The sequence below is a fragment of the Vulpes vulpes genome, chromosome 7 (assembly GCF_048418805.1).
Source record: "Vulpes vulpes isolate BD-2025 chromosome 7, VulVul3, whole genome shotgun sequence".
NCBI lineage: Eukaryota > Metazoa > Chordata > Mammalia > Carnivora > Canidae > Vulpes > Vulpes vulpes.
Window position 1 is genome coordinate 124,941,410 of NC_132786.1, and position 20,791 is coordinate 124,962,200.

Genomic DNA, 20,791 nt, shown 5'->3' on the forward strand with positions numbered 1-20,791 from the left:
TGGGGCTCCAGCCTCCACGGCCAGTCTGCAGGTGAGCCATGCGCTCGCCCCAGGTGGAAGGCGTGCACCTGCTACCCCTGCCTTACCGACGGCTGCGCCACTGGGCACACTCATGAGCGAGCTCGTATATCCCCATGAGCTTCTCACCTCCACCGACGGGTCCCTGGCCGACGAGGTGTTGGCTGGGGCTCCAGCCTCCACGGCCAGTCTGCAGGTGAGCCATGCGCTCGCCCTAGGTGGAAGGCGTGCACCTGCTACCCCGGCCTTACCGACGGCTGCGCCACTGGGCACACTCACGAGTGAGCTCGTATATCCCCATGAGCTTCTCACCTCCACCGACGGGTCCCTGGCCGACGAGGTGTTGGCTGGGGCTCCAGCCTCCACGGCCAGTCTGCAGGTGAGCCATGCGCTCGCCCAGGGCGGAAGGCGTGCACCTGCTACCCCGGCCTTACCGACAGCTGCACTACCAAGCACACTCACGAGTGAGCTCGTATATCCCGATGAGCTTCTCACCTCCACCGAGGGGTCCCTGGCCGACGAGGTGTTGGCTGGGGCTCCAGCCACCGTGTCTGACTCACCTGTAAGCACCCGTCATTCTGTTCCCTCAGGAAGTGTGTACGCTTCCATCACAGCTGTCCCCGCCAGCACACAGAGCCCTGTCCCCACAACCAAGGTGCTCCTTCCTTCCAAACCAGCTTCCGGGCAGATCCCGAGTGCCGGGGCTGATGCTGGTTTAGTGGGTGGTGGTGACGATGGGGATTCTGACGATTACGACGACGACGACAGGGAGAGAGACGGCCTGGCCGTGAGCAGGTGTATGTGGTGCTCCCCCTATAGAGAATCCCAGGAAAGGGTAACAAGCGAGGCAGACACCCGAGAGGACAGTCGTGTGGATCAGGCCGCCCCGACCTCAGGGTCACTATCTGAAAGCTCTTCGGAAGACAGTAAAGGCACAGGGGTGATAGCAGACAGTCAGGCGGACCCGCACAGAGGCGCTGAGAAACCCCCGCCAGCGCCCGAGCCGCCCCAAGAGCCCCGGAGCGGGAAGCAGGAACAGGAGCCTCAGACGGGGAAGGCCAAGCCTCCTCGCCCCCCGGAGCCCGGAGCATGGGCCGTGGTTGCTGGTGACGAAGAGAGCGGCTCAGGGCACGCCCTCGTGGATAACCTGAATGACAACGACACCTCCACAGATTTCAGTTTTCCAGACATTAATGAGAGAGATGTGGATGGGGGCCTGGAAGCAGGTGACTCAGAAATCCCCCCCAGATCCCCTCAGTCCTCCACGCCGACGGTGACTAGCAGGCACTCGGAAGTATTCAACATTTCAGAGGCAGGTTAGTTCTGGATCCGAGAGATAGACCGAGGTGTGGTGGTTTTCTTCCTCCAAAAATAGAAAAACCATGGAAGGAGGCAGTGGTAAAGTGGCACATCGTTTTGTTTTTGAATCAAGACATTCGACATATCAATTTACTGTTTTTAAAGTATTGTTTTACTCATTTCAAACGAATACTCGACATGCTTTGGTAGCAGAGAGAAAGAAAACGTTTTTTATTTATTCTAAATTTTTCATATTCTTCAAGATGCCAGTTCCATGTAGGAGCAATTATGTGTGTGCAACGCATTTTTAGTATACTGCCTTTTAAATGATAGACTGGAGTGTGCTGTTTTTGGACAGTTTAACTTTCATATTCACTTATGTTCTAAAGTAAGATGTGATCTAATCTCACTGAATGATAAAGTGGATGATTAAATTCTGATAGTAATATGATAGGAACACCTCTCTGACCCACCCCATGGAAAACATATGATAGTCTGCACATCCACATCAGCCTGGGGAGCTTTAAAGGGTTCTGTTGCTGAGTTTTGAGAGTTAATGCTAAGATCTTTTTTTTTTTTTTTAAGGTTTTAATTTTTTCAAGTCGTCTTTGTTTGGTTACCCTAATGTTGCCTAAAGAGGGCAGTGTGAACTAACAAGATACGTTCTACTTTGGACTTGCAGTGATTCGCCTTTCTGAGAAGTTAGAGAATGGCATTAATATGCATAGTCTGTATAGGTATTGTATGACAAGATGTAAAACACTAGAACATTCTCTGTAGAAATGCATTTCATTTGTTAATGTATTTTATGCAAATTAGTTTATTGGCCAGCTGTTTCTCTGAGCAGATTACCTGCAACATATATAATACAGATGTTTGTTTTAAATACCAATGGGGAGAAAGGGAAATTCAATACCATTAAGCATATGAAATACTAGATAATTTCATTGAGTTGATCGTAGGAATTTTATAGTTTGTTACATTTTAAGGCATTTTAAAAATTAACAATGAAAATATTTAAATCTCAACATAGTAAGTCAAAAGATAGTTTAAGGTACCATCTCCTAATCTTATTCCATAGGTGCAGATACTTATAAGCCATATCATAGACACCAGTCTCATTAGGACATTTTTTCTCTTTGTTATTTCCATCCTTTGAATTAGTTGTATATTTTTCTTTCAGTGCAGCAGCAATTAAAAGTTTGTACATTTTGATAGAGAAGTTTTTCTACATTCTGACTTGATACCTATTTAACATTGCATTCCAGTTTAAACATTACACTCTGATATGTGAGAATGAATAATGAATCCATAGGTCACCATATTCATTAGTGTTGCCATATATATGATTGTTATCTGGCTTCAATTATAGTAAATGGTTTTTTTAAAAAAAATTATTAGATTTATTTTAAAGACATATTAGGAATTCATCCTTTTTTTTTTTTTTTTTTCTATCTTACTAGGTAGTAACATCATCAGTATGTCCTTGCTAGATTATGCTGTTATGGAGAAACTATATATATTGCAAAGTGCCAAACCTAGAATTATCGATTAAAACTTAGTATTTTCTTATCAGTGCACTAATGTGATTAATTATGAAGAGTATGTTCTCCCACTGATGAGGAGAAAACAGTAGGAATATAACTTCCAATATTACCAGGTAACATAATTAATGGAGTAATAAGATCAAACAAATTAGGGAAAAATTCTTGTCTACTTTTAATACTGTATCTGTCTTATAAAGTAATTGAATATGCCTCCTTATCAAATGCAACAGGCTAATTCTGAAACTTATTATTTTATTATGCACTTCTAGAACGTAGAATAACTTATGAGACATGCTCCCTAAAACCAAGTAGATGAGGCAGCAAATATGAGTATCTGCAATTTATGGAGGCATAAACTGAGACCCAGAGATACTAAATTACTTGATTCAGGTCTCAAAGGAAGTTAACACAAAACTGAGACTGGAATCATGTGTTGTTGGTGTCCATCTCTTAGAGACTATTCTTTCATCATTGAGGACAATAAAATATATATGATGCTCAATTTGTAATGCCAAAATTATACTGTTTTCTTTTAAAAGTGTATTTTGAAGTATTAATCTAATTTATGTTTACTAGTCATCTGTTGGAAGATTATTGTCCTATTTAGGTAACTCATATACGCTACTGAACCATATCAAAATAGGTATTTTAGTCTCAACTGATGAATCTAAAGATCAATACCAGTAGTCGTTCCTCACTGCAACATGTAAAGCAACCAGTTGATCATGCTTCTTTTTTTTATAAATATATTTTTTGAATTTTATATATTTTATTTTTTAAGATAATCTCTGCATCCGACGTGGGGGTTGAACTCATGACCCTGACATTCAGCACTAGCAGACACTTAGCTAGCCAGTATTATCTATATTTTCATGTAGTATCTCATCTCGAATAAAATACCTGAGTTTCCTAATATGTAATTACCATGGATTTATCATTCTGACCCTCAGTAAAAAGGTTTATTTTAAAATCAGGCCTCCCAGAGAACTTACGAGTAAAGTCTGTATCACAAGATTTTATATGTGTGCATGTGTGTATATAGTGCATGTGTATAGTGAGTGTGATATATATGGTAATTTGTTACATATCTTATGTGTTCTGTATCATACATATATATCACATATGTGATCAGATCTATCTCATATATACGTATGCATGTACATATATAAGTGAGATATGTATTTACATACATGCATATATATACACACCTATGTGCATATTTCTATAAATATTTGTGGTCATGTAATTATATAAGCTCACGTTGTATATAAAGTAATGTACATTATTGGTTCTTAAACATTAATGTGGATCAAAATCACCTGGAAGACTTGTTAAAACACAGATTTCTAGGCCTTACCCGCAGAGTTTCCGATTCAGCATATTTGTGATGGTTGGCATGGGGCCCCAAACTGGCATTTCTAACAAGTTCCAGGTGATGCCAATGCCAATATTCTGGGAACCACATTTCAAGAATGAATGATTTAGATAATGATATTAACTGCCATTTGTAATTTCTAGGTACCAGGGACTTTACGAAGTGAATTATTTCATTGTTTAGCCTCAAAATGTCCATTTAGGTAACAATATTATAGTCAAGAAAAAAAAAGTGAAGACAATTATGTATTAAAACAAGATCCTTTCTTAAATTTTATAAAGAAACTTTCAGTGCATTCACCATCAGATTATTTAGGCTTCTAGATGAGCCTCATCACAATGTGTAATGACCAGAGCATACGATTAACAGAATAGAAACTAAAGCTTGGGTCTCTCACAAGAATATTAACTACAGCTGAGGGATCAGTTGATTTACAGTATTCCCAATTTTTACTCAGTGTTATGATTTTTTAAGTCACAACTTTGGATTCTACTCTTTTCTAGCAAATGCATCCATAGTTAGAAGAACAAATGTCTAGGGAAATTTGGGTGTCCTTTGTCTACGGATACATTTCTTCAATCAATGGATTAAATTCTTGACCCTTTCTGCTTCATCTTTCAGAAGGAAGCCACCATTTTAAATCTGAAGCGCTCTGCCGTTAGGTATACTTCAGGGCTGTATTTGTGAATTTATTACTCCCAAATTTATTCTGAAATCTTTAAATTAAATCGATTCCCTTTGTCTCATATCAACTAAAGTGAGTTGCTTGGCATAAAAGCACCTCGTGTGCCAGGTGTCTAGAAAGCAATATAGACTCTCGGGGGGCACGTCAGTGTGGTTCTTCCAGAACTCCTGCAGGCACACGCTGAGAGCTTTAACTCCGTAGCAGTGTCAGCATATCACAGCAGAGCACTTGTAATGTCCAGTTGCCTTGGTTCGCCACTGCACATACCTCAAAGTAGAAGGGAAGCATTGTGACCGGCCGCAGATACGCTGAAGTTCTGAAACTCTTTTTAGCAACTTGGAAGGATTGCTCCAGTTGCAATGATTTCAAAAGTGCTAGAACGATAATGTACCCAACTGGTCACAAAAATAGTCATTTGCTGTCACTTTAAGAGAAACCTATATTTAAATTTTTAATAGTTTTCTGGATTGAATGGTTATCTTAATGTACGAAGGGTTATTCCAAGATTCCCTCTTTATGGAATTATTAATTGCTCCTAGCTACCTACTTAATTGCAGGATCAGAAACATTTTATTAAAATTACACTTGGAAAAATCAAGATGATGTATGGTACAGTAAGTCGCATTGTTTTTCCTGGTCACTTTATTTAAAAACTGGATCGTTTTCTTATTTTAATACTTCTGTTTTCTTTTTAGCAAACCTTTCAAGGCAGTGTTATGCTCATTTCTTGCCACAGCACCCGTACCTAGGTGCCAGTCTCTGCTCTGATAGCCTGCCTTACTTTTTAAACCTTGTTTTACTTAAACCGGCTTGTAAAGGTAGACATTTTTTTATTTGAAATTGTAAAGGTAAGCAACAGCAATGAAGGTTGCGATTACTCGGTTGAAAAATGTTGTGACTTTTTCTTAAGCTTCAATATCAACTCTCTCAATTTTCTCCAACTACAGAGGCCAGTAATAGTAGCCATGAGTCTCGTATTGGTCTAGCTGAGGGGCTGGAATCCGAGAAGAAGGCAGTTATACCCCTTGTGATCGTGTCAGCCCTGACTTTTATCTGTCTAGTGGTTCTTGTGGGTATTCTCATCTATTGGAGGTAAGTTGAGTGCTTGTTGTAGAAATGTGCTTCATAAAGCTTAGATTTTGCCTGTTTTTTGACCTGAAACTTCTTCAAAGCATATTTATGATTCTTGTTACTTGATAGGTACCGTTAATTTATGCATCTACCATTAACTTAACTGTGAATACAGTGATTCTGTAAATCCAGAGACCTAATAAGCAAAGATTTGGTTGTTCTTCATACTTCCATGAAACAACTAAAGTTGAAATGGAGGAACTCTGGCTTCAGTTAATATTGAAGACCGTATTTCGACAGTGTATTTTCATATTAATCTAATTAACATTCAAACGTTATCGTAGCATTTAAGGTAAATCTAAGCTTCTCCGCTTAAATGCTCCAGCTGTTACAATCTCAAAAGCTATTGTCTAGAAAAGCGTAATTTTTGGTACAGTAAAAACACAGTTTATTTACAATAGTGGATTTTATACAAGCTGCGCATCAGCAGCATGCTAATAACAAAAAGAAGATAACCCGTACACAAAAGTAAAAATCAAGCAAATAAAATATGAATATAATAAGAAAATAAAGATGATGACTATATTAAGATGCATGGGATTTTAAGTTACTTATAATTTGCTTTGAGGATGAAATATAACTTTGCTGTCATCAATATCCTTTCAAAACTTTTAAAGGACAAAGAAAATTGCACCCATCATAAGCTTCCTGCCCCATAGCAAGCAGAACACACTGCAAATTAGGGGGTTTCCTGGGGAAGCCGTGTAAGTCAGTCTAACTATTATAACCGTGTCCTGGAAAACAAAACCTTTATGATGATATAAGGAATCATAGCCTGGTAATTTCTTCCTTTGTTTTAAAAGAGACTTTTGTTCAAAGGCTCTATAATTAATTCCTTTTTGTTTAGCAACATTTTTCTACAAGTTCATATGACCATTCTTGATGCGTTATTCTAAACTATATTCTCTCAATTTATTCAAAATTATTTACCGTGTTTATGGACTATTTCCTATGTGTATAGTACTATGTTGACTACTGTGGAAAATATAAAAAATGAATGAATGAATGAAAAGTGAATGAGTCACTATGGCTGAGAAATGTATGCTTATTGAGGATTTCCCATGAAAAATTTATAGCAAACTATATAGAAGCGTACACATGACAACTGAACTCTAACGGTGGGAGTGGTCAGAGAACAAGGGGTCTCGAGAGGCCAGGATGACAGTAAATGTAACAGGTAGAGCTTGCGTGCCACAGGACCCAGGTGGAGGTAAGAGAGCAGCATTCAGGCAGGGACCCCGCCGGTGGGAGCAACAGGAAGCAGGGGTCGTGAGCGCCTCCGACAGTGACGTCTGGAGCACGCGGTTGCATGTAGTTGGACGTCGGCTGACTAGAGCAGAGCGTTTTCATGACCACCTGCTTCCTGTCTGACCACCTTGACCACCTTTACAGAAGAGAGTAAACCGCAGAGTACGGAGAACAGATCCTCCTTTTGCTATGATATAGGAGTCGGGAGGCTATTTTGTCCATAACGTGACGCAAACAAAGCTGCTCTCTTAACTGATGCCTGTAGTTTCTGGGGACTCTTTTTTTTTTTTTTAATAGAAGATTCCATGCTCAGCAGAGTAGCATGAACGCAGTGCACAATCCATAAATGTTTGCTCAAGAAGAATTCATATTGCTTTTCTCCTTACTCCCCACTGGATTTGTTGGCCAAACTTTATACCAACATCGATTTTGTGTTTGTTCAGATTACGGGTTTTTATCTCATCTGATTTTTCCCTGCCAAACCAATTTTTTGAAGTTAATTGGAATTAGAGTAAATTTTTTAAAAGTGAGATGGAAAATACACCCAAATTCTACTTCATAATAAATGGTGTTAGAATAAATTTCTAATAAAAATTTCAGATGGCTTCAGTTATGATGTTGAAATAATTAGAATGAGGATTTTAATCTTTGTTACTTAATATTTCAAGTTTACTTTTTGCAAATTTGAAAGTGTCTTATTTAATATGATTTGGTATTTTATGGAGAATTAAAATCTGTAATGGTTTTTATGGTCTATTAATAATGGGTCATCTCATCTGTATTATGTGAAGAAGAAAGAAATTGCCAGTTGAAAAATATTAAGTTGACCTTCACCAATAAGATGTTTCTCTTTTCCTCACAAATAACACTTTTGGTACCTTGAGTAGAGTGCATTAGCTTAAAATCTGAGCACTCTTGACGATTTTATGTATATATTTTATATCTATCATCAAACACTCTGATAAAATTTGTCACTCTCTTTACTTACCCATTTAAAATTTAACATATTTGTCCTTTTCACATCCATTTGAAATGAATTCACTTCAAAATGTAACTTTTTAGATCAGTAATACACCAGGGGTATTAGTTGGTGAATCACAAAATGACAGTGTTAGTAAATTCTTCACGGTTTTTGTGAGATATTCAAATTCTGATGTAGACCCGCGTGATTTCACTAGCTAGTATGAAAACATTTTAGACCTTTGTGGAAAGAAGTCCTAATAGTGACTCAGTCCTTATGAGATTTTCTGAGCTGATATATTTAAAGGCTATATTTAAAGCCGATATATTTATATTTTTCTGACCTAATTTCTTAGGAGAAAAAATAATTGTAAAGTGGTACAATGAGTCTTTTCTTTTGTCTCTTCACCTAACTCAAGGCAGTCCCCTAGGTTTTGTGTAAAACTTGGGAGAAAGCATGTTGTAGCAGGAAGACAAGAAATGTTAGAGGTGAGGAAAGCTGGGTCCCTTTCCCGGTTCTGCCTGCCATTTGTTCTGCGGTCTTGGACATGTCACTTATCCACCTATGAACTGGTTTTCCTCTCTCTACCATTTTGGGGGAAGGTTCACTAGATCATTTCTAAGACTGCAGTCAGACCTTCTTTAGGGTTTCTGTGATGCATGCAGCATAATGAATAAATGTGGTTCTATTTGTGTAAGGATCCAAAAAAAAAGGAATAATAATTACACATTTCTAGCTCTTAATTCTAAATACTGTGATGAAAAGGTGTAAATCAAATAATCAGATTAACATTGATTGATAGGACCTATGTCTACAAGTTTAAAACAGTCATCACTTTTTTCATCATGGCTGAGTGATAATTAGCAAGAGACATAGTTATCAACACTTAGCACATAGACGTGAAGACGTTCGCTGCTTGTACAGAACAGATGGACTATAGATATTGAATCTTGTCATACATTAAATAATATGCCTTGAAATTATTTTCCAGATGTTTTAAGGTAGGATTTACATGAGCCAAATCGTAAGTTTCTAAGTTGCAAAATGACGTCAAGATGGAAGATTTTCAAAAAGTTCTTTTTAAAGAAGACAAAGGGCAAACTTTTGGGAGCTTTTTTTTAACAGTTGGAACCTAAAAAATACCAAAGGTATAATCAACAAAATAGCACTCCATCAAAAGCAAAGCAGTATGGAAAAGAACTTTATGTAGACAGTTGTTTTAGCTTTGGGGAGTGGGAAGAAAAGCAATATGAGTTCTCTCTTGATCTTAAATTCAAATTTATGAGTCACTAAGGATAGCTACCAACCCAGAATGGAGGCCTCCGGTTACCATGCTGCCTCCGGGAGAGTGTCCCTTCCAGGATAGAACTGCACTATCAAGTACACTGAAGCAGTATGTTATGATCGTCATCAAGAACTTATCCTACACTATCTAAATTTTAACTTTTCCAACTTACAGAGTTTTTTTTGGTATGATTTTATAATACCCTTTTGTTGCTTGTTAATACAAGTAACACCATTGGACCATATTTGCTTAAAGCAACAAATATTTACATAGCTTACATAGCTAAAAAGAGGAGAGCTGGTATTTGCACAGATGATACAATGAACATTAAACATAGTAAAGCCTAATACCAATAAGTTTTAATTTACCTTTTTCTGTTCTGTGAGGTCCTGCCTTCTTCCCATTTTCTCAGACCCATCCTCTCTCTATCCACCTATCCATCCATCCATCTTCCTCTAGTTATATATGTTTCACCTCCTTCTCCCAAATGTTTTGAGATTTTAAGTTATCCCATTTGAGGCTCAGGTAGGCAAGAAGTCTAGGATGCAGCTGAATTACCTGTGGTTGGTGAGATTTAGTTGCTCCTGGAAATCCATCTAAACATTCGACATTTAACACCTCTTGTACTCTTGGCACTGTATTCAGAGATGGGTTTACAGAAATCAAAAGACATGGCCCCATCTTTTAAAAAATGTAATGAGGATATAGGCACAAAACAAATATATTGCAAAATCATAACCCTAGCTACCAATTAATAAAGTTTTTTTTTAACTATGTAGAGTTCAGGAAGTGAAGGTCATCCTTGGATTACTTAACCATATTTTTCAAAATAGTCTTTGTCAAGGTGAGGATGAGTGGAAGTTTGTCTTGAGTGCAGTGAAAACAGAGAAATGGGAGTGTTAGAGGCTACTTAGGATTGAGAACCTTTATCACAGAGAAGATACCACCGAGCTGTCTTTAAGGAGGTTAGTATTTCCCTGGCATATTCATGAGTGAGGCATTTTGATCAGGAGAAGCAGAGTTTTTTTTAAAGATTTTATTTATTTGTCTGAGAGAAAGTGTGCGCACAAACAGAGGGAGAAGCTGGCTTCCTGCTGCGCAAGGAGCCCAAAGTGGGACTTGATCCTAGGGCCCTGGGCCATGATCTGACCCAAAGGTAGACGCTTGACCAACTGAGCCACCCAGGCGTCCCAGGAGAACCATGTTTTAAAGCAGGGGAAAGAAACCCTGAGTGAAGGCAGGACAAGGCATGTTCAGTGATCTGCAACTTGTATTATTGGAGTATAAACTTCAAGGAGAAAGTGAAAACAAGTGAGGGCCATAGAGGGGTAGCATTTAAGTGCTAAAAGATCTTAGGTACCAGTATCTAACAGTCAAGTGCAGAAATAGAACCAATATGGCCAAGTAACAGGAAGATAGATTTTTGGCTTAATACCAAAAATATCAACAGTAAGAGGCATAAAAGTGGAACAGTGGGTACCATTTAGAGATACTTAGAATGAGTTCTCAGCATGAGAAAGAAATATCTAGTGACTCAAGGTGACTCATAAAGCAGTGAGGTCCTTGTCACCAGAGCTAATCTTTATGTGTCAGATTCTTAACATCTGCTGTGATATTGCACGAGGTCCCCTAAGACATTTTACGACTTGAAGATTCATTGAAAAATAAATAGAAACCCTTTTCCTAGCCTTGGCAATCTACATTTTAGAGGAATCAAAGAGATTTAACTGTGATCCTGAAAGACGTATCAAACCCAGTGTTTTCCTATCAGTGTGTCTGGACATGCTCCATCTGTGGCTGCACAGAGACCCCAAACTTCCCCTGGAGTCTCTGCTCCAGCCTGCTTGCAGGGGTGCTCAAATGCAGACTTTCAGCTGGGTAGTTTCTTTACCGTGAGACCTGTGGCCCTCATCCCTCCCGTTCTTCATGGTCGGCTGTACTCTTTTCCGCTTTCCAGGCTGTGAACCTAGCTCACATCCCTTCAACACTTGATTCCACATGCACTCCTCTTCCTCCTACACTGCCTGTTCTCCCTTAAAGACATTCTCGTGTTCTCTTGGTGATCCGTGTCCTCTAATCAAAGGCTTACACGATCACAGCAGAGGGCTAGTCTTTACTATGCACATCCTTGCTTTTGGATTTTTTTTTTTTTTTTGCCTGTGACATTAAGGTTATAAATAAACTATATAATTTTATACTACTCATAGCAGTAAATTCATTGGGCAAATATTTGGGGCACCTACAACTTTAAGATGTGGGGCACCTGCCACTGTTCTTCGTGCTGAGGACCAACACTGCATTGAGACCAAGCACCTTGCCCTCGTGAGGCTTCCATTCCGATGAGGAAGGACCGACTAAAACCACACGAGACAAATACATAAGTAAGGAATTTCAGAAAGCGACAAGTGACACAAAACTGACATTAGGGAGAGGAATAGTGACTTGGTGGGATGAGCTGATCCTTTTAGCTGACGTGGTCAGGGAAGGACTGTCACAGGAGGTGGCATATTGGCCAGTGCAAATATGCTCGGAAGGAGGCAGGCAACCAAAAGGAAGGTCAAGAGCCAAGGCCCCAAGGTGAGCTGATGGTGCCTCTTGGAAGAAGACCCAGAGTACCAGTGTGGACCTGAGGCCAGTAGTACCTGAGGCCAGGAGAGGACACCCCTGATGTAGGTGGGGGCCCAGGTCATGGAGGGTCCTACAGCCCTTCTTGAAATAATTGACTCTCATTCGAATTCCACTGGGAAGCCACTGATGAATTTTATGCAGGGAGCTGATTACTGAAGGAATATTACAATTGAGGTGTGTCCTATAAGAACAAATGTTATGTTAAAGCTCATTAGAATAAATATCTTGTAGCTCGACTCTTAAATGGAAAATGAGATTGGCATTTTTACTCAAACAGATATTTCTATTTAAGCCTAACCACTCATGAATAATACTTCAAATAAATTAAATGACCCACATCAAAGAGTGTCATTAGCAGTTTTAATTATCTAAATTTTTTTAATTAAGTACGGTTTGCATTAGTTTAAAGCAGCAGTTGGTTCTTTGCTCTTCTCAATAGTTTGTGGTGTGCTCTTACCAGATGTTACTCTTATTATCTGAATGAAAATAGATTCAGGTGACATTGTAGGTCATAGTTGTCGTTGATTCCAAATATATTCATTCTCAAAACCCTCATCAACAAGGCTAGCATCTGTTGGAAAGAAAATCACGCCTGTTTTTGGTTATATGCTCATTATTTCCTCACTTCGTTCTGTCCTTACTGCATTATCATACTCTCAGTATGAAGCGGTCTTCCTTTTTCATCAGAATATCACAGCGCTGTAGAATTTCATTTCTACCAGTCAGAGCTACCTTTTGCTAGCAGCTGAATATGCTCAGAAAGGTACGCTCACTGGAATACTGAGGGAAAAGAGCTTCGGACGTGGTTTCTTTTCCCCTCCGGTCCAGTCCAAGGTGGCAGGACCCCCTGGTACATAGCAGCAGAGGGAGAGTGGCTCGGGCCCTGAGGTGTCCTGATCCCGGCAAAATCCTGTTTGGCACCAACCACGACTTCAAATGCCATCTCTGCTTTCAGGGCGTCTGATATCTACTCACCCGTGTGCGTCTGGCACACGTACAATTGAGATAAATTTGGAGGCCATGAAATTCTTTAATACTTTGTGTTTTGTAAAATAGATGTAGCTTTCCAGTCATGCCTTAATTCTGGAAGTTTCTGTCATAATTTTCAAGCAGCTCCGAAGTGGCCTTACGGCCACTTTCTAAATTGCTTTCTTTTCTTTCCAGGAAATGCTTCCAGACTGCACACTTTTATTTAGAGGACAGCACATCCCCTCGAGTAATATCCACACCTCCAACACCTATCTTTCCAATTTCAGGTAATAGCGTAAGGTGTGACCACGAGTAACTGGTAGTTGTTGAATGAAAAGCATAATGCGGGAAGGGTTGTCCTTATTGGAGTACTTTGCAAATGGCTCTGATGTGGATGAGTAAATACTTGAGCTGCCCAAAATATTTATTACAGCCGTGTATCAGGCGCCAAGGTTTCTATCTTGTTCTTAACAGTTTTGAACATTCTTGGCCATATAGGCAATATGGCCAAGTAACTCATGATAGTCAGCTGTGGTCTGTTAACACAGGCATAGCGATGAAATATAATTGGAGGCTGACCTTCAGGCATTTCCAGTGCCTTAATGGAAAGCTGAGCAACAAAAGTCAGACCAAACCGATGCAGTACGGGTGGCTAGGACAAAATAACAAAAACAAGGATAAAGCTTAGTTTCTTTCTGATCCTCTGAATTTATGTGAAAAGAACTTCCTTCACTACAGTAGGAAAAAAAGAAAACCAACTCTAAAACTAAAAACTATAAAGTGGTGGGAGTAGAAGAAAAACATGAGCGCACGAAGAATGTGTAATTGCCTGAAATACTTAAAGTCACAATGTCAAACAGCTTGAATACCGACTATTTTTATCAGAACTTACCTGGTTAACAATATTCAGGAATTAACCAGACATCCGCTGACCCTGCAGTTCACAGACACTTATTTGATTAACATTTCATAACATTTCAGAATGAAAAGTGATACCAAAAAAGGAATTGCCTAGAAATATGTGAACCGTGGAAGAAGTCCTGCAGGATAGAGGATAACACAAGGACACAGAGAACCACCAAACCAGGGAAAACAAAAGGAGAAATTCATCAATGTGGTTATGTTACAGAGGCCTCTTTTTCAATTGTCTGATGATACTCTATATGTTATTGTTAGAGGCCCAAGTTCCACAAGATGTTATCTTCTGAAATCTCATGATCTAAAAAATATTTTCAAAAAAACCAACAACCAGCAAACAAAGAGAAGCATTTTCTGTGTGATTTTCAGTGGGCATAGGAATTAGAAGTGTTTGGCTCTTTTTCCTCTTTTATCCACTCTGAGCCTTTAGATACCACTTATTTCTGTTTTTCTAGTTTATATTAAAATTCTGTACCTTTCTTTTAGTACAGCACCCTTTCTCATTAACATATTAAGGGTTTTGAGATTGACAGCTCTCGGGTACCTATTGCGTTTTGACTCTTTTCCCTTTCATGGCTCTTCTACAGATGCTCTCAGCATGGGTAAGCAAGCGGACATGCGTGGTCTTCCCAAGTCCCATATCACTTATTATTAACAGTAAATAATCCCAAGTCAGGACGCAGTCCAGGAACCCCAGCATCCCCTGCTGTACTTCTCAGAACACGTGTGACCGAGGGCATTTCCTCACATCACCCGCGCTCCAGATCACCCAGATACCTGCCTTTCCACAGAACATAGGGAATTAAAAGGATATGTTGGTCTCACTTACTTGCAGACCAGTTTGTGAAAGAAATGACCAAAACACATGACTGGAAACAGAAAGTAGTCAGTTTGGTTGTGAAAAGAGGTTAGCCGTGCAGGCGGCATCTATGGGCTTGAGGGACCGTTACGGGAAGAGCTAATGACTTAGACGTGACAAGTTATTTCTGTTTTCTTGTCTAATTATAAACGCTCCTTCCAGGCAAGATCCTTCTGTAGATGTGAAGGCAGGATTACACCTTTGTTTAGTGTTTCTCAAGCTTAACTGGCTAATTCAATTTTAGTATTCAGGTACACTCATCTAAAAGAGAGAACAGATGGATTCTACTTTTCAAAAATATCGACAAATTCTTGGTAACTGAAGCTTAAAAATATTAAATGGCCTAGATGCTGAACATCTGTTGATGTAAATAAGTGTTTCTCGTGAAATGTGTTTGATGTTTCCTTGTCAAAGAAATCACTTGTGAAATTGCATACTGTGAACCAGTGATATGTTTAATCTAAGAAAGTCTTTCTAGAGGGGGGATAAAAAACAGAGCCAGTTAAAATAATTTGGCCCCTTCACAATTAATTAACAGATCCAATGACTTTGTTTACATAGCATATTTTCAAGTTAGAGTTCTTGAAATTTTACATATTAAAAGTCCCAAAGGTTTTTGACATTATCCTTAATGAATAGTCTGCATATCAATGTTTTCTATTATTTATAGAGAAGGAAAAATGTTTTCAAATGTAAACATCTGACTAACTGTAAAACATTAAACTATGTAATTTTATGAAACTAAAATTACGCTTTATATTATGTCTAGTTCGGGGTAGAATTGAAAATATATTATTATTTCTGCATTTTTTTACCCAGAAATCACATTCGTGTTAAATGTGCTAATGTAAATACAACTCCTATTCATGTTAAAGAAAATCACCCATGAAAAGATGGAGTCCATTGATAAGACATGAGGCTTTGGTGGCATCCATTATTTAACATCAAAAATTAATTCTTATTTCTTAAAGTATGAAAGGAAAAGCGATTCATGATCAAAGCAGAGTTGTAAAATGCAAATGATGATTGATAGTAAATTTGGAGAAAATTGATCGTTGCTTGATGTTTCATTGGAAGCTGAGGTTCCCTCAGGAATGTAGAAATAATTAAACTTTGAAGTTGTTTTAGAAGAAGGCACTTTATAAATCTTTATAAATGACAGGTATATTCCTTTCTGACGAATTATCCTTTGCGAACTAATTTTTTTTTTTTTTTACTTAGATGATGTTGGGGCAATTCCAATAAAGCACTTTCCAAAGCATGTTGCAGATTTACATGCAAGTAGTGGGTTTACTGAAGAATTTGAGGTATGATTTTAATATGTCTATTTTAAATTATATGGAAAATAGTAAATTTAAAAGATTCAGCGGTAGGCTATTTCTTGACCTAAAGACATTGATTGAAACCATTTTCACTTCTAAGAAGAATATTATTAGTTCTGTAATCATTTATGTGTTAAGAGATGTGTTATGGTTATCATATAATTTAGAAAATTGGTTTCCCATTTTAAAAACCAAGTGGTACTCGTAGAAAAAAACATTGTTAATTTTCTCCCATGAAGTACAGAATTCCAGTATTATTATTTTAATCTGAATTAGTAACACTGATTCCTTTTAATTTTCTAAATTATATAAATTATACTAAACTACTAAATTTCATGATTTTCAACCAAAGTACATATAAACTCTTAGTTGTAAGTATTACACCAGTGTAAATGCAGAAGCATTTATTATACAAGGTCTAATAAATATTAAACAAGGTAAAGTCCTATCTTCTCCTCAAGAAAATATGCAATTCTAAAAAACATTTGAACTGCACAATCAGTAAAAATGTTTCTAGTAATATCCATAAAATACTCTTAGAAGAGGCAGAGAAATTTGCTGCAAATTTACCATGGCCCCCTAAACTATCAGTTAAACAGAGTTTTCAAAATAAGTTAGAGTTAACAATGACAACTGCAAAAAAAATAAAGTTGACCAGTATTGAGCACTCCCTAACATGCCGGTCGTTGGACTAAATGCTTCTACATTCAATCTTTACCCAACTCTGGAAGTTATTTGTTTTTATTTCTGTTCATATTACTGACGAAATCAACTTCCACAGAAGTCAGTTAACAACCCCTAAATAGCAGAGCTGAGACACTTACCATGAGCATCGAGTAATGTGTAGAATTATTGAATCATTATACTGCACATCTGAAACTAATATAACACTGCATGTTAATTATAGTTCGATTTAAATAATTAATTTTTAAAAATGGCAGGACTGGGATTCAAACCTAGGTCTGTAATTTTTTTTAACTTAAATTCTATTTCCTATGCTGGTAAATTGAATTTAAATTTTAAAAAAAGAATTAAAAAATAGAAATAATAAAAATTAAAACATACTTTTTGTTCCAGCAAGCAAGGGATCTTTAGCCTCCCCTCTAATCCCTCTGCTCTAGGAAACATCACATTACTTTTCTGTCTCCCCTCTTAGAATAATCCCTACTCTCCGGAAGTGCTCTACGGACCTCCTTGTTTGAAGCACCTTGAGCTCTGATCCTGAGCAGAGGGTGGCCCACTTTCCCCATTGCACCTTGTGACTCCTGCTTCCCAGGAGTCACATCAGCTAAGATGTATTTAGGGAAGGAAAATGCCATAAATTGGAAAGCTTTAAGAAATCAAAAGAAATAGAAGTGAAATGTGATGTGTTTTCGCTAAATTAAAAATAATAGAAGCCAATTCACTTAATCTTAAAAGAAATCTAAGTCACTTAAAAGAATCTAAGTCAGTATGAGGTGGAATAATATAAAGAATTATCTATTTAAAACACCAAATTATTTGCTTCTTACCAGAATAGAGGTTAGAGGGGAGGTGGTACTATGTTAGCTCACAGAAACTATCAGACTCCCATCAAACAAAATTGTTATTGAAAGAGGGAGAATGTGACGAGGATGGGCCTCGTTTCCCAAATGTTAAAAACCACAAGAAAAAATAGACAATTTATAATAAAAGTTGCTTATAGCATATGCACAAAGGCAGATTTGTAGTGTTTATGATTATAAAATCATTTTCAAGAATGTTAAGCCAGCTCATGATAATTAAATTAATAAAATAACCTCATGTAAAAATGTGTATTCTTAATTCCATTGCTTTTAACTCACAGTCTGATTCAAGAAAATGTTTCATTAACTTAGTAATTAGCTTAATAACTAATAATGCTATGCCTTTTAAGTGGTTCAGATATTAAATTGTGTGTAGATCTAGAGTCAGAATGGCTTACTGCAAAAGAGGCCTTAAAAACTTACTGCGGGAGGCTGGGCCATTTGCTGATGAGTCAGATTCGTATTTGGGTTATACACTTTCTCAAAAAGTATAAAGCTTTCATGTTATTATCTTATATTAAGTAATTGTAAGTTCCTACCTAATGTACTTAGAAAACATCTCTGAAAAGGATTTTAATTCATTTTAAAAGATAATTGGCAGAATAATTTTTTGTACCCATCAAAGTTTAAATTAAAAAGAAATCTGCTAGTTAAATATGTTGAAAGTAATGCTGTCTAAAATGCTATCTAAATTTTTTTTCAAAATGATATAGTATATGTGATAAAAAAAAAAAATCTTAGAATTGTTAATGTTCTCATAGCCCTAAATCTGTTACAAGCCACCTAATAGGAAGCTGTTTACTCTTTAAAATTACTCTAAACAAATAAAAAAAAATGTGTCACTAATTTAGAGTTTCAAATAGTGCTATAGTGGTCAAATAAAATTATATTTGGATATTAGCAAATCTAATACAAGAAAACATGTCATCAAATAGATGGTTTTTTCTCATCTGCATTTTTATATTCGTATTATTATACCACTGTCCCCTTTTAAAAGTTATTTTTTTCGTTTTACATAATTTTAAGGTTCCAAATTGTTGGAAGTTTTGATGTGCATGCAACTGTTTGAAACATTCTGTTTTGTTACTATTTGACAAATGTATTTATTGCATGATCATAGTTTTCCATTGTAAACCTAATATGAACGCTTTTTTTTCTCATTTGTCGTGTGCTGTGGAATTTGATTTCTTTACTTTTTTGGCATTCATTCCCTCATTAGACACTGAAAGAGTTTTACCAGGTAAGGCATTATTTCACTGCATTTTCTTATAGCCAAGAAATAGTTGTAACATGTAAAAAAAAAAATTTTTTTTTTTGGTTAGACTAATTTGTTTTGTCTTTTATGTTATATTTTTAAGGCACTTGGCTTGAAAGGATATGTGTTAAAATGTCGTACGTAAATTTCTTTACAGGAGGTGCAGAGCTGTACTGTTGATTTAGGCATTACAGCAGACAGCTCCAATCACCCCGACAATAAGCACAAGAACCGGTACATAAATATCGTTGCCTGTGAGTATGTCCTTCCTCGGCCCTGACCTTGCTGTCACTGGCCTTGCTGACCTCGGTGTGGCTGGCTCAGGCCCTGGGTACCGGGGAGTGGGGCTGCTGTTAGGTGGCCCAGAGCATATATTCCTCTAACTTACACATCCTACAATTAACCAGAGGTTCCCTTTAAACAAAAGAAGCTCAAATTCAATCCTGGCCTTCCTTCAAGCCCCATGGGCTGTAAATCTGTCATTATTTACATCCCCTGGTCCTGTTTTCACTTGAGATCTGGTTTAATTCTGGGTGAATTTACTGACCAAATGAGATTTCCTTTAGATTTTATTTTTCCTTCTAGCCTTTTCGTGTCTTTCTTGCCATTCTTCCTGGGGTCTTATGGCTAGTTGGATTGTTTTTTATTCCTCTTTCCCTTTATTTTCTTAGCTGTTGTCTTTTTTTTTTCTCAAGCTACCTGTCTCTTGTTTAATGCACATTTACCTAATTTTTTCCTATGAAATTACCATCTTTCTTACATCTTCGTACTGCATCTCCTGTTTACATATGTTCCCTCTGGTTTTCCTTTATATTCTCCTCCATCTCTTGAAATCCATCTACATCTCCTCCCCCAAAACTTATTCTCCTCTCCTTCCTTAAGTATTCAGTGGGCCTCCCTGGATCCTATGAGCATGGTGGTACCAGCTTGGTTATTTAAGTTCGGGCACCATTCTAATTTCTGGAAGCCAATGAAACTGCACTCCTTTTTTTTTTTCCTTTAGATTTTTTGGTTTACGTTCCAGTGAGTTAACATACGGTGTACTGTTAGTTTCAGGCGTACTGTATAGTAAGTCGACACCTCCATACACCACAGTGCTCCTCACAAGGGCGCTCCTTAATCCCCACCCAGTGTTTCGCCCCTCCCACCCCCCAACCCTCACCCCCTTAGTCATCAGTGTGTTCCTGTAGTTAAGAGTCTGTTTCTGGGTTTGCGCTTCTCTATCTCTTTTTTTCCTTTGTTCATTGTTTTCTTTCTTATATTCCACATACGAGTGAAATCGTATGTATTTGTCTTTCTCTGACTGACTTATTTCACTTTGCATAATACTTTAGCTCCATCTATGTCTTTACAAATGGCGAGATTTCATTCTCTTTCATGGCTGAGTAATGTATCTATATCTATATCTATACCCCACTTTTTGTTTATCTGTTCATCAGTTGATGGCCACTTGGGCTGTGTCCATAGTTTGGCTACTGTAAATAATGCTGCTGTAAACATCAGGGTGCATGTACCCATTTGAATTCGTATTTTTGTATCTTTGGGTAAATACCCAGTAGTACAATTGCTGAGTCACAGGGTAGTTCTATTTGAGGACCCTCCACACTGTTTTCCAGCTTAGCTGGACCAGTTTACATCCCCACCAACAGTGTAAGAGGGCTCCCCTCCCTCCACATCCTCGCCAACACCTGTGGTTTCTTGTGTTGTTGATTTTAGCCATTCTGACAGGTGTCAGGTGGTGTCTCAT

General features: G+C 37.9%; 1 protein-coding gene across 1 annotated transcript in view; it reads left to right on the top strand.

The window, feature by feature from the left end:
• PTPRZ1 (protein tyrosine phosphatase receptor type Z1) overlaps nucleotides 1-20,791 on the top strand; it is a 171,710-nt gene that overhangs the window by 128,705 nt on the left and 22,214 nt on the right. The window contains exons 13-17 of the mRNA XM_072764910.1: nucleotides 5,872-6,016; nucleotides 13,342-13,433; nucleotides 16,145-16,230; nucleotides 19,009-19,029; nucleotides 19,202-19,298. Coding sequence (XP_072621011.1) covers nucleotides 5,872-6,016; nucleotides 13,342-13,433; nucleotides 16,145-16,230; nucleotides 19,009-19,029; nucleotides 19,202-19,298 — 441 coding nt within the window. The remainder of the gene's footprint in view (nucleotides 1-5,871; nucleotides 6,017-13,341; nucleotides 13,434-16,144; nucleotides 16,231-19,008; nucleotides 19,030-19,201; nucleotides 19,299-20,791) is intronic.